This window comes from Rutidosis leptorrhynchoides, chromosome 8 (genome assembly GCF_046630445.1).
Source record: "Rutidosis leptorrhynchoides isolate AG116_Rl617_1_P2 chromosome 8, CSIRO_AGI_Rlap_v1, whole genome shotgun sequence".
NCBI classification, from domain to species: domain Eukaryota; kingdom Viridiplantae; phylum Streptophyta; class Magnoliopsida; order Asterales; family Asteraceae; genus Rutidosis; species Rutidosis leptorrhynchoides.
This window is the reverse complement of record NC_092340.1, coordinates 351,680,249-351,694,212: the sequence shown is the minus strand read 5'-3', so window position 1 is coordinate 351,694,212 and position 13,964 is coordinate 351,680,249. Positions and strand designations below refer to the sequence as shown.

General features: G+C 34.7%; 2 protein-coding genes across 3 annotated transcripts; one reads left to right on the top strand and one right to left on the bottom strand.

Moving 5' to 3' along the window:
* The first annotated feature begins 252 nt into the window (after window positions 1-252).
* On the top strand, window positions 253-3,982 carry LOC139861849 (uncharacterized). Of its 2 annotated transcripts, none has more exons than XM_071850370.1 (6): window positions 253-389; window positions 500-679; window positions 1,255-1,419; window positions 1,917-2,117; window positions 2,688-2,785; window positions 3,294-3,982. In XM_071850370.1, exons 1-6 carry the CDS (start codon window positions 326-328, stop codon window positions 3,855-3,857), a joined length of 1,272 nt encoding a protein of 423 aa, XP_071706471.1. In that variant the 5' UTR covers window positions 253-325; the 3' UTR covers window positions 3,858-3,982. The 2 variants fall into 2 exon arrangements, with proteins under 2 accessions (XP_071706471.1, XP_071706472.1); XM_071850371.1 differs by having other exon boundaries at window positions 3,290-3,541.
* Window positions 3,983-7,293: 3,311 nt separating this feature from the next.
* On the bottom strand, window positions 7,294-12,327 carry LOC139862597 (probable alpha,alpha-trehalose-phosphate synthase [UDP-forming] 8). Its single transcript, XM_071851214.1, has 4 exons — window positions 12,184-12,327; window positions 8,877-10,911; window positions 8,227-8,500; window positions 7,294-7,774 (listed from the first exon to the last, which is right to left on the bottom strand). The coding sequence occupies exons 2-4, from the start codon at window positions 10,871-10,873 to the stop codon at window positions 7,460-7,462; spliced, it is 2,586 nt and encodes an 861-aa protein (XP_071707315.1). The 5' UTR covers window positions 10,874-10,911; window positions 12,184-12,327; the 3' UTR covers window positions 7,294-7,459.
* Window positions 12,328-13,964: the final 1,637 nt, after the last annotated feature.

Here is a 13,964-nt window from a genome sequence, read left to right as displayed (position 1 = left end):
TTTGTTCGTTTCGAGGTTTCCGTTTGGTGTAGTTGAAGCTCGATGTTAGATAAATCGTTTTCGCTTTCTAGAACATTTCTGGGTTCGAGGCTCTACGATCACTCATTATATCTTTTGGTTTGGTTGAGAATATTTTTCCTTAAGAAAACGTTCAATTTATTGTTTGGTTGAGAATATTTTTCCTTTAAAAAACATTTTCAATTTTATATCTAGTTTGCGTTATTTTTGGTTGAAAAAAAAAAAAAAAAAAAAAAAAAAAGTATTTCCAAGTTTTATCACTAAATATCCCACTCGCTTTACCCTTCAATTATTCTTCTGCACTTCAATGGCTTCTTCATCTTCACTATCTCATATCATCGCAATCATCCTTCTCATAAACCTTACAAACGGTGATGATTATACTTATATTTATACACGTATATTATATTTATATTTATGGCATCGCCATATATATTGTATCTTCTTCTGATCATTATACTAACATGAAAATTGATTTCAGGAATCAACCGTAAGGATCTCGTTATCGAAGAAGGTTATACAGTAACTACAATTATTGACGGCGATAAACTTAACCTAAACCCTAACTCCGTCTCCTCTTCGTACGGTTCATCTTCCGATCTCATCATCCTCGATTCCGTTAAAAGTACATTTTATACGGCGTCGTTTTCCGATTCTCAAGGTACGGTTGATTAAGCGTCCTGATTTAGATTTAAATTCAGACTTATGATTTTAATATATATTTTTACATCAACGTTAGGAAACTATTTTTATCATTATTGTCTTATTGACCAGGTAACATATACTGATATACAGTAATCCAGCCATATCCTTACATATTTATAGTAAAATGATTTATTAATGTTACATTTGTTTACTTTGGAACTTCATATGTAAATAACAAAAAAAAAAAAAAAAAAAAAAAATAATAAAAATAAAAAGACAAAGTATTGCAATATTTGAACTGAGATTGAAACTGGTATATATAATACACACCTGTCATAATCATAAACAATTATAAAAGAAACGTAATTTGAACGATAGAGATAATTAGAAGGTAAATCTGTCCCAAAAACGTTGATGCCAACAATTTTGAACAGTCTGTAGTCAACATGCCCCTTGACGTTAATAGCTAGTACTCGTTGTTGTAGATGATAGTTAGAAGGTAGTTCATTTTTATCGATAAATTGTTTTATTTTGCATTGGCACTGATAAAGGTTTATCTTATGTTGATAATATAGTTATTGATGTTTGTAGTGAGTGAGATTAAGAAACTATCTGGTAATGGTGTTGCTGGATACAAGGACGGGGACTTGGAGTCTGCCATGTTTAATAAGCCCAAAAGTTTTGCTCTTGATAGTAAAAACAATATTTATATTGCTGACAAGACCAATCACGTCATTAGAAAAATAAGCAAATCAGGTAATTCTGCTTTATTCATGCACAAGTTCTGGTTGTTAACATTTTAGTATTCTTGATTTCTTGTATATACTTGACTCCTGCTATATTTTGTTATTGCATTTGTAACAATGCCTCAGGGTTGAGTTTGGCAAAATATTAACTTGTAGGATTTCATCTGTAATAAAAGGTAGAAGGTTTTCCCTGTTCGGGCTACCCGGGAGGGCCAGTAACTCGACCTCACAATCTGAGGTACGGCAGCCCAACAGGGAGTACCCTCGCTGTATCCAACTCTTCCCTGACCACCACAAAATATTCTTCCTAGACATTAAAGACAATATATGATAAATGATCTTTAACAGAGTTTGATATTTCGTTTTTAGACAGATGTAATGACTTCTGTTCTTTGAATTGAAAGGTTCATGATACCTATTACTAGTTACTATAATTGTTTTAATTGGTTAAATGAAGGATTGTAGTTGCTAAAATGTTTTTCTTTTCTTTAATCGATGAAATATTAGGGGTGAGCACAATTGCTGGTGGAAATGTACAAAAGACAGGCAAAGCAGATGGACCTGCACAAGATGCTACATTCTCTGATGATTTTGAGCTGACTTTTGATAGTCAAAGATGTGCGTTGTTGATCGTTGATCATGGTAATAGATTGATCCGTCAGCTTGATCTGAAGCCTGAGGACTGTACTGATAATTCTTCTGGTTCTGGTAAGTATCCGGATTATCAAACACACATTCAAGTTGGAAGTGTGTGTGGCTGCACAAAAGTGAGGATTCATAGAAATTCGGATAAAAGAAATCGTCTTTGAATATTATGTCTGTTGAAACGGAAAACCCACTTTTCTAATTTTATAATCACACTTATAACCTCCAGTTTGTAGTTCTTAACTATTTTTTTTTTTTAGAAAATCAAAAATTGGGCCTGGTGTTTTGAACTAAATGTACTTAAAACTTGGTAGAGTAGTTATCTAGGGGTGTTTGTGTTTGACTTATTAGATAAGATGCGTCTTAATGAGAAAAAACAAATAAATGTGAATTCTTATATCATGCCATGACCTTTTCAAAGTTTAACATTTAACCGCTCTTTAAACTACCTGTATAGAGGGTTAATGCGGCAATTTTAATTATTAATTGATTCTAAAGAGATTTACCTTTCTTGTTCCGGAATTTGTAGATGGGAAGTTAGAGGAATTATATCTGCAACTAAATGCACACTAAACTTCCCATTTTCCGTTTTGCTTATAAATAAAGCATACTCTTTTAAATTACATATTTCAGTGCTCGGATCAACCACGTTTTGGGGTATCGGCGTTGGAGTTGCTGGTTTAATTGGCTTGATCATTGGATTTGGCATTCGTCCTTATGTCCTCCCTCATGTAAGCTTTTCTAGACTTTAACTACTGCTATAATTAACTGGGGTCGAGTAACAAGTAAAATGGGTTGGGAAACATGCCCCACATGCCACACTAGGTGCCTATAAACCATAACCCGAAGGTGAAAATTTTGACCCAATTACTTATGTAGTGGGTTAATTTAGTTGTATTTTATTTCCAACGCTTTGAGCGGGTTGAAAGTCATGCAATGTGCAACTTTGAATGATGCACAAGGCCTCTTAAACCTTACATTGTAAGAAATATGTGAGTATACTTTTCTATAATTGTATTTGACACTCTAGTTATGTATCAAAAAAATGTAATTTGGCAAAAACCTGTTCACCTGTTTAATAAAATAATGCATGTTTGACCCATCACCCAGCCCACCCATCTTGCCACATCTAACATATAATAACCATTATATATCTAATCTAAATAGAATATAAAGTTAACATTTTCGGTACTTCAATCTGTATAATAGTTTTTATATCTAACCAAACTTTGTAGACAGGAAGCTTCAGGCCATTATCATCTCAACGTGACATGGAAGCATTACCTAATCAATCTGGGGAAACAACTGGTGACGTTTTACTTAGTCATCAAAAGCGCAATTGCTAACCACAATAATCTCTACCACGTCTTCAAGAAGTTTCTTACGTTATTTTTCTCTCAAATCTCTCTACTTTTTGGTCTAAACATCGTTAGTAGACCCGAACTCACCTCTCTAAAACCTGTGTCTTTAATAGATTGTGACGACTTAATTCCCACACCTAAATCAACGTCTTTTGTAGGATATGGCGACTTAGTTAACAACGATATTACTAATACCCATGATTTAGTTGATGAATTGAAGGATTTAATTACCTTTGATGGTACTCTTAATCCGAATTTAGCTTTAGTACAAGAACCTACAATTAGGGTTGAAGAGAAAAATGAAGTTATTCTTGAAACCGGTGGGAATCTAGATAGGCATATATATGCCAACTTTGCGGGTTTTGTGGAAGGTAGTAAAAAAAATTCATCAGCTGAATTACGAGATATATGTTCTTATTTTGTGCGAGATATGGATGATTAGGTGTGGTTTGAAGTTTTCTATGAGAAATACTTGTTGAATGGTAGTAGTATTTAGTTGTGCAACTGTGATGATGAAAACCCTAATGAAATACTATGTAAACTATAATATTATGTCGTCTTCTTATTGATGAACGAGTTCCATGAGTTCTATGTATGTCAGTATATGTACATGGGCATCAATCCATGAGCTCTAGAAAATATACCAAACTCGAGAACGATAAGAAAACTGGCAATGAAACAATCTTCAATATACTTTTTATGCTACTCAATCAAACACATGTTTATGTACTACCGACTACGTAATATTTGCATATTCTAAGTCTCATTTTAACCTAGCTACGCACATGATTCGTTATGTAATATGGTTGCACATTTCTTGTTGCATGGTTCAACCATTACTGGTACATTGGTCGAGCAAAGCTCTTTGGCAGCGAAAGGTAACTCTGTTTATTACTATATACATTTTTACTGCAAGTGACGATTTTGGTTCAATGCTTATTGAAGCTGTATGTCCTTCCACGTGGCTTACTATTCGCATAAGGCTACAACAGTACCAACTGAAACCAATAAAACTTGTTGGGTACAAAAGCATTAAAGCACCCATACATTGTTGGGTACATAGGTACTTTAATATCAAGTAAATGCAACTATGCAAGTAAATATGTCCACATAATCGAATATTTTTTGTTCAGAATCTACAAACACAAAAACATCCCTGGTTGACTTGTGACACGGATTGGAGCTGACTTTAGAAAGCACACACCGAGCCAAATACTTCACCAAAAAGAACGTCTTGAAGTAAAACCCAAAACCCGAGACACATACAAACATACGAGAGACAAGCTAGAAACTGATGACAAATGGAACGGACAACTTTAGATTTGGTTCAGATCACGTTTTGAAAAATTGGTCAATGATACTTTGTAATTCAAATGTACAGCTCACGTGCCAATTTTAAGTGGGAAACTCGTGCATCTCACGTGCCATCGTCTACACTGAAAATCAACAAAAGTCAACCCTTGTTCTGTTAATTCTGTTAGAGTATTATCAAGTTGTTAGCTTTACCTTAAAGAGTATTATCAAGTTGTTAGCTTTAGCTTGTGAGATATAAAAGTGTTCTATGTTGTAATCTGTAGTTAGTTTTTCAATTGTAATAACAATCTTTCTTTGTAATCGTTCAACTCAATTGTAATGAAAATATCGTTTGATCTCCATAGCTTTTTCTTCAATTAGAGCTGTTAGGATCATTTGATTTGTTAACTGCGATCATTTCGATTTAGGTTAACGTATCAGTCAAACATGTAAATAAAAAAAATAGTTACGTCCAAGATGGGACAAACAAGAACCTCCTAAATCAATTTTACTCAACTAATTAGCCAATTGGTTTATTAAAGAGATCTGTTAATAAGAGTATCGCATCAACTGAACCAAACTTGACAGATAGTAAAACATACAGTAACCTACTCTGTTGTTCTGATACATATTCTGATATGTTTGATGTTTTTCCTAACTAAAACATCAAAAAACTGATGAAATAGAGGTAACTAGTAAACTTTACTTATATAGAACCAAAAGTTGACTAAAAAGTATCCTAACTGGCATCAAAGATTAGGCCAGCTGATCAAATTCTAAAAGGGTTACATGGACGGAAAAAAAAAAAACGTATACATTTACGTGTTTCTGTACTTCAAAAAACCGCATCGAAAGTTACCTGGAACCGAGCTGGATTATTACTAGGTTTAGGATCAGTCTGGCAAAAATCATTAAAATACCTAGCATCAGTCTGGCAAAAATCAGAACCAAAGTGTTCTTCACATCTAACCGACGTTAAAATCACCAAACACAATGTAATCACCTTCATTGCGCGCCATAAATTAAGTAATTTTTTTTTCTTCCAAACGTTGAGTTTCTCACTAGTAGGTTGAGGGGCGTAAAATATTTACCGTAGTTGTTGGCATAGGCTTTTTTATGCATGTTAGATAAAACTAAGTTAAATTATACGAAGTGATAAGTTTTGCTATGTATAGCCATATTTTTTGGGGAAAAAAACAATAAGCTTTATTACTATTCGGAACACTTCATCAAAAGAATGAAGCCAAACCTTACAAATACCAGATCAAACCTCCGAGCTCAACTAAACATAAAACTGAATCAAAAGCTCACTACCTTAAACATGAAAAACTAATCGAAGGACAAGCAACCACAAAAATATACTCTGTAATAAACAAAGCAAAAGACAACGACTTAAAAGAGGGTAGCCAATCAAAAACGTCGACGCAAGATTAGAAACCATCTTCAAACTGACAAAAGCGACAAAAACTCAAATGCTTAGCAAATTCGGTAAAACGTGTCATTTCCTTACCTTGTATCGTTCTCGCCTTACAAACCGTTTTAGGTTCTCACATATAGCCATATATGTGGGGTTTTATTTGATTTATTATCAGCTCTTGTTCTCACTATTTTATTGGCCGTTTATGGTCCAATTTTCACGATGGATCGTGCGAAAAGGTAACTTTGTTTATTATTCACATTTTTTACCACCAGTTGACGATGCTGGTTCACCGACTATTGAAGTTGGAAGTATGTCCTTCCACGTAGCTTACCATTCGCATAATGCTACAACAGTACTAAGTGAAACCAATAAAACTTTAATTGGAGCATTTGGTTATAAGTTTCCAGATCTTCTGGGTAGGTTCAAATTCCTTCAGTTGTTTTTAAGATTGTTACAAAAGCACCTACACACTGGGTACAATATGTAGTTTAATTTAATATCAAGTAAATGCAAGTAAATATGTCCACATAATCGACTACTATTTGTTCACAATCTACCAACACAAAAGATCCCTAGTTGACACGTGACACCGAAAATGGAACTGATTTTACAAAGCAGATACCGAGCCAAAAGCTTCACCAAAAAGGACATCTTGATGTAAAACAAGAAACCCGAAACTTAAAACCCAATTATACTAAAAAAAGAAACTCAAAACCCTAGACACATAGAAACATACGAAAGACAAGCTAGATACTGATGACAAATGGACCGGACAACTTTAAATCCGGCTCAGGTCAAGTTTTGTAAAATGGGTCAATCATGTAAAATAATAATAAAAAAACAATAGTTACGCCCAGATGAGACAAACAAGAACCTCCTAAATACAACTTGGTAATCAGAGTTGACAAAGCCAATTTCTTTATTGAAGAGGCTTCTTGGTCAATAAGAGTGTCAGCATCAACTGAACCAGACCTTTCAGTTCAACTCAACCTAGTTGAACATCAAACACTCTCACTAATTCCATATATACTGTTGAACTTTAGTACTAGATACACACACTTGACATATAGTAATACGGAGTACTTACAGTAACCTAATCTGTTGTTTCGATAGTTATTCGGACATATTTAATGTTACTCCTTGCTAAAACCTCAAAAAATTGATGGAACAAAATTAACTTGTAAACTTTACTTATATAGAACCAAAAGTTAACTAAAAGAGTAACCTAACTGGCATCAAAGATCTGGCCAGCTGATCAAATCCTAAAAGGGTTACATACTTACATGCACGAAAAAAGAAAAAAGAACTATACATTTTCATGTTGCTGTACCTCAAAAGACTGCATCGAAGGTAACCTGGAACCGAGCTGGATTATTACTAGGTTTAGAATCTGACGCATTTGCGAGCCTAGATAGCAATCTAACGACATCTACAGTATCATCAACATAATATTTAGCTTTGCTTGGTTTCCTTCCAACTGTACAAGCAAATATCTGGGTGTGAGTATTTGAAACCGTATTCATAATGCTTTCAAACATGTCTTCATCTGATCGGTCATCCCCAATGCACGTCACGAAATCTGGAAATTCTCCTTTCTCAATCATGGCGGAAAGAACTTTCTCTGCTACTAACCCTTTGCTTACACCCTGAATTATAATTTCAAAAATTAGGTGTTGCTCCAATTCAGGTTGGGTAGTTGTATTTACAACATTTTTTTTGATAAATACATCACAATCAATCATTGTAAGGTTGTATTTTACACAAGAATTTTGGTTATACTAGCTGTTAGCTTTTTAGCTTTTGTATGTATTTAAATGTTTAGCAACTAAAACTGTTAAAATGAACTGTTAAAATAAAGAGTAAAATGACTAGGAGTTTTTTTCTCAAACGCTAGTTCTATGAGCTTTTAGCTTCTAGTTTTTTCCCTTTGTAACTGCTTTCAGCTCTTTTAACCAAACAAAGCTTTTTATTAGATATGAGCTTTTTCACAAAAGCTTCAAGGAGCTCCTAACCAAACATACGCTAATAATGCACAGCTTTGGTGTATGACATTGACTCGTCGTAACCAATATATATACAAACGGGTCAATGATGATACCTGAGGCTTAACTTCAACTATGTGTCGGCCTCGTTTAACCAATGCGGGCTCATTGGCTAGCACATTCTCTAAATGAACTAGCAACTCCTTAGCTTGACATGAGGCAAAATCAGGGTCAGCGTCTCGATGGTGCCACACTAAACCACTATCTTTTTTCTCGATAGTCGAACCATCGGTTGCCTCTTTATACAGTTCCATTACTGGTTCTGCAATTTCCTTCCACTCAAGATCTGCACCCACCAAACCAGGTTGCCACTCCAAATTTCTGCTCCACCTACAACGGAAAACCCAATAATAAGAATGTTGATCAATACATACATACATCCTATAATGATATAAAATATATATCGCTTTTGGAATCATCATTAGTTCATTAAGCATGGATTACTAGTAAAAAAAAAAAAAATTTAAACAAAAAGCTATTTGCAGGTCCACCAATCACGCCCCATTCCGTTCAACCCAAACCAATTTTGACCCAACAACATTTTGGGGTTGTTGACTTTTTTCTGTATTAAGTTAAGTTCTGTTTCCATCGGGCTCTTAATGGAAACAGATAAAGTGACAAAGAAACACCAAGTTTACTTACTGAATTAAGAGCTATACAGATATGTACAAATCTTTAAGTGAAAAGTAAACATGCCCTCTATTACCTTATGAAAAATCCATGTTCAGCAGCTAGGCCTAGCTTCTCACATGGGGCGAGCCACTCACTCAACGCGGTTTTTCCTCTTCCGCTAACGATAAACACAGTATTCTTAGGATCATCACACAAGGTATTCAAAACAGTGATAAGTTCATCGCTGGGAGTTTTCACAATATTCGAGTGAGGAACAAGTGTGCCATCGTAGTCAAGAAATATCGCCCTTCTGTTTGACCGTTTATATGCCGAGACAATACAATCAGGAGACAGCTTTCTGAAACCAGGTGATAGAGAAACAACTCTAAACCCCAAACCAAAACCAATACCCCAACAACGCTTATTATAATGATTTTTCGACGATCTCTCCAGGTCTTGCATAAAGCTACGAGCCCAATAAGCCACGTCATGCGAACTAACGTACCGATAGTGCTTTTCATGCCTCAATTGCTTTTCAGATTCTTTCATAACTATAGCTGAATGTAAAGCTACTGCAACCGATTCAATATCCCATGGGTTGACCCGAATAGCACCACTTAAAGAAGGTGAGCAACCGACAAACTCGGACACAACCAACATGCTTGTTCGAGTTGACTCCGTCAAATAAGGCGAGTTTTGCCTGCAAACAATATATTTATATGGTACCAAATTCATTCCATCCCTCACAGCATTGACTATACAGCAGTCAGCCATGGAATAATAGGCTGACTTTTCATAACGAGCAACGGGCCGATCAATTATTACTACGGGCTGATAATCAGTTGACCCGTAAGCCTCGTTGATTCGGTTTAGAATCAGATACGTCTCCCTCTTTGCTTCCTGGATATCTTTTCCAGCACTCCTTGCAGGATTAACGATTTGGATCAAAACCAATTTACCTTGAAGCGATGGATACGTCTGCAAAAGATACTCAAAGGCTAGTAATTTAAGACTCAACCCTTTAAATATATCCATGTCATCAACCCCAACTATTAATTTTTTCCCTCTAAAACGTTCAGCTATTTCTTTCACTTTTCGCAATGTAATTGGAAGCTTCAGGACGGATTCAAGCCGACCCATATGGATCCCGACAGGAAGAATTTTGATATACACCGTGCGACCAAAGTAATCAAGCCCGATATGTCCCCGTTTAGATTCATAATCCAATCCCATCATTCTACTGCAACATGACAAAAAATGGCGAGCGTAATCAAATGTATGAAATCCAATTAGATCGCAATTAAGCAAACCTTTTAATATTTCATCTCTTACAGGTAAAGTTCTGTATATTTCAGATGAAGGAAATGGGCTATGGAGAAAAAAACCAAGTTTGACTCGATTACAACGGTTTCTTAAAAAAGTAGGTAGGATCATAAGATGATAATCATGAACCCATATATAATCATCTTCCGGATTAGCAACTTCCATAACTTTATCTGCAAATATTTTATTCGCCGATACGTACGCCTTCCATAACGCACGGTCAAACCGATCGGCGTGATCTGGGCACATGGGAAGCATGTAATGAAAAAGTGGCCAAAGTTGATGTTTACAGAAACCGCCATAATATTTTTTGTGCAGGTCATGAGGTAAAAAGGTGGGGACACAATTGTATTCTTCTAGAAGCTTCTGAGCAACTTCTTCCTGCTCATTAGCTTCAACTTCAACCTTAAGTGAACCGATAAAAACGACCTCACTTTCAGAAGGAAACGCGTCTCTTAGTTGCCACAATAGCGAATCCTCATCGAAACTAAAAGTCAACTTTAGAGTATCTGGGTCCCGCTGAATATGTAAAGGTAACATATTTGCCACGATGATTTTTCTCTCTCGACAACCAGACGAAGCTTTATCTGAATCTCCATCATTGTTGTCATCTGCACCAGCAATGATTCCGGGCATGGTCAACACTCGTGGAAGCGTTCTAGGAGTTTGAGGGATATCCAATAGCTTATCGGGATCCAAATCCAGAATATTTGCATATGATTTTGATGCCATGATCTCTAATTTAAGCTTGTTCAGGTGATCGATCATACAGTATTGATATCAAGAGTATGATCGAGAACAGAAATCTGGTTCAGGATCATATATGGTTAATTAACATTAACATAGCATTAAAACAACAATTAACGGGTCTGTGATTAGATATTTAGTTGACCTACATACATAAATTAGAAAGTCATGTAAATGTTAGCAACATCATAGATTATGTTCAGTTGTTGGGAAGTAGGTACTAAAGACGTTTAGTTGAAGATGCAAGTAAAGATATACGTAGTAACATTTCGAATAAAACAACTAAAAACAGCAAATATAGACTCATAAAAGCCAGTTGTAGTCATTCAAGTTGAAGAATCTATTTGCATTCACATTTATACAACCTGAAACACATATATAGTGGCTAAATTTACTGACATTGTGATGATCACTTCAAATTAATATGGCGTTACATTAGTTTAAAACATAATCAATTCAAATTTTAACTTAAGAAAACTAGCTTTTCCATCTTGTTAGTTTAAAACGGACATATTTCTTTTTCTTTGTGTGTGTGTGTGTGTGTAAAGTTGGCAGCTTCTTAATCTCGATGAGATTGCAAGAATTTAAATCATTTAATAACACGTATAATGCATCATATTTCATTCGATTAGATGATAGTCACATATTATTCACACTGGTTTACCTCTTTTTATCGTATCTAGCTTTATAATTAGATTAGCGAGTCACAGTTTCATGTAAACTCGAAACCAAATGAGCTTCAAACTACCAAAACACACACACGCAATTGGCGTAACTATCATCTAATTCAAAAATGTAACAAAAACAGTTTCTTCGTAACAAATTAACGATCAAATCCATAATTCATATCTACTATCCGCAGATAGTTACAATAATCCCGCTTACGTAGACAGCCATTCCTTCACCCGACACACGTTTCTCTACCCGAAAATAATTTAATTTAATTTAATTTAATTAATCTAATATGTCCTGCAGATTTCTACAAATAGCAGAATAAAAAAAAAAAAAAAAAAAAAAACAGTTTCTTCGTAGCAAACAGTTTCCATTAGCATATTCATGACCAAATCCACAATTCATACCTAATATCCGTAAATAAGAATTTAATTAATCAACAATGTCCTCCAATTTTCTACAAATAACAGAAATTATGCATCAACTGCTAGTAATTAATAGTCCTAATGGCATACAAATAAGTTCATTAACCTAAATACCTATAACCTGGAACGCTATATTGAAAAGCTACGCATACAGATCATATAGATATAGATATAGATATATACAATATAGAGACGTAATTTATAATAAAAACACAATTTAATGTCGATACTTACAAGCAATCGACACGTACAACGGTTTGTTAACAATTGAAGGCCGGTACGGTGGTAAAACTGTACCACCGGCGTCGAACGGTGTTGTCTGTTGTATATGAGAGATGGAGTACATATAATAATAGGTACATAAACATATAGATACACAATATAGATACACAATAGATATATGAAAGAGAGATGTGGATAGTGTATGTATGTGTTTAAGAGAGAGAAAGGATAAAGTTGACATTATTTTACCATGGTTAATACAAGAGTTCAACTAACCGTGGTTTAATGGTTATTGATTTTACTATATCACCCTTATTCATTAATTATTACGTAATCATCATTATTTACTCCATTTTGAAAGAATTTGATATTTGATATGGTGAATGACTCTCTATTTCGGAGGTGAGGGTTTGATTACCACTAGGTGAGTATTTTCCAAATAATTGGAATAAAAGCCATTCTTATCGGGCTCAAATGATCCCTTAGTTCCACGTATGCGAAGATTGAAACAATGACAATGCATGTTCGTTTATCGGGCCTGGCATGCTGTGGGGAAATGAGTGATGGTGTTTCGCCAGGCTCCAGTGGGCTACCGGGGACCGCTGGATGGGTTGACAAAGTCAACACATGGCTAACATGTCCATGCCGATACACATGTTTTTAGAAACAATATAGATAAAATGGATAAAAAAGTTCTTGTTAAAATGGATAAACGTCTTGTACGTAACATTTATTTATTTAATTTTAAGTGACATCGATAAAGTGTACATAATTACTCCGTATTATACACCTTAACTCCATTGTTATTGTTATGTAAAATTCGATTCGTGAACTCTTAATACTCGTTTGAGATACATTCAGGTATTTCTTCGGATATACTTACGTATATATATATTTAATTATAAATTAATATTAATATACTTATAATTTAAATTTAAATATAAATTCATAATTATTCGCGAGTACCCGTGAATCACGGACATGGGCGAATTTTTTTACTCGTTGACTGGTAGACGAGCCCAACTAGTAATAAAAATCTTGACGGTCGAGTCGCAAGTATAAGTGACTTGTGCCCGTTACTCTCAGTGTTATCCCTAATCAATACAAATACAAAGAATATCCACCAAGTGAAGCGATATGACAAACCAAATACATCGAGAAACTACCACCCTCTTCATCTACAAACTCATTCATAAAAATAGTGAATCGCTCATGTGGCGAATGCGGAGGTTAAAGGGTGGGGTCTTATGATCCCACTAGTGTAAAAAAATATATACTATGTACTCTTCAAATTTTATAGAACACCACTAAATTAACTACAAGACTCCATATATTTTTATACTTTATGATATTTTTAGGTAAACAACCACTACTTAAATGCCTTTCAATTATAATTAGTTTTAAAAAAAATAAATTGAAACTCCATTGAATATTCATCTTGAATTCGCTACCGATCGCTCCAGTTTTGATCCATATTGCATTTTGATTAATCAATATACTTTCTACTTTCTTGAACATAAGTGATGCACCACGTTAAGATGTATGAACATCTGTAGCTTTGTTTTTCTCAACTGAATCTAAACACGCACTTGAAGAACCCGCCACTTACGAGCCACAATCAACAACACAATAAGTACCACCACAATCGGTAGGCACTATGTAGTGACCCGAACTTTTCCATGTTTATATATATTAATTGAGATTGATATTTACATGATTAAATGTTTCCAACATGTTAAGCAATCAAACTTGTTAAGACTTGATTAATTGAAATAGGTTTCATATAGACAATT

Excerpts from the sequence above, each read along its gene's own strand:
- LOC139861849 (XM_071850370.1), top strand. The coding sequence starts at position 326 with ATGGCTTCTTCATCTTCACTATCTCATATCATCGCAATCATCCTTCTC. Across the intron at positions 390-499 it reads TCTCATAAACCTTACAAACG|GAATCAACCGTAAGGATCTC; the intron begins GTGATGATTATA and ends AATTGATTTCAG. Across the intron at positions 1,420-1,916 it reads TAGAAAAATAAGCAAATCAG|GGGTGAGCACAATTGCTGGT; the intron begins GTAATTCTGCTT and ends ATGAAATATTAG.
- LOC139862597 (XM_071851214.1), bottom strand. The coding sequence starts at position 10,873 with ATGATCGATCACCTGAACAAGCTTAAATTAGAGATCATGGCATCAAAA. Across the intron at positions 8,501-8,876 it reads GAACATGGATTTTTCATAAG|GTGGAGCAGAAATTTGGAGT; the intron begins GTAATAGAGGGC and ends TTTCCGTTGTAG. Across the intron at positions 7,775-8,226 it reads TAGTTGAAGTTAAGCCTCAG|GGTGTAAGCAAAGGGTTAGT; the intron begins GTATCATCATTG and ends ATTATAATTCAG.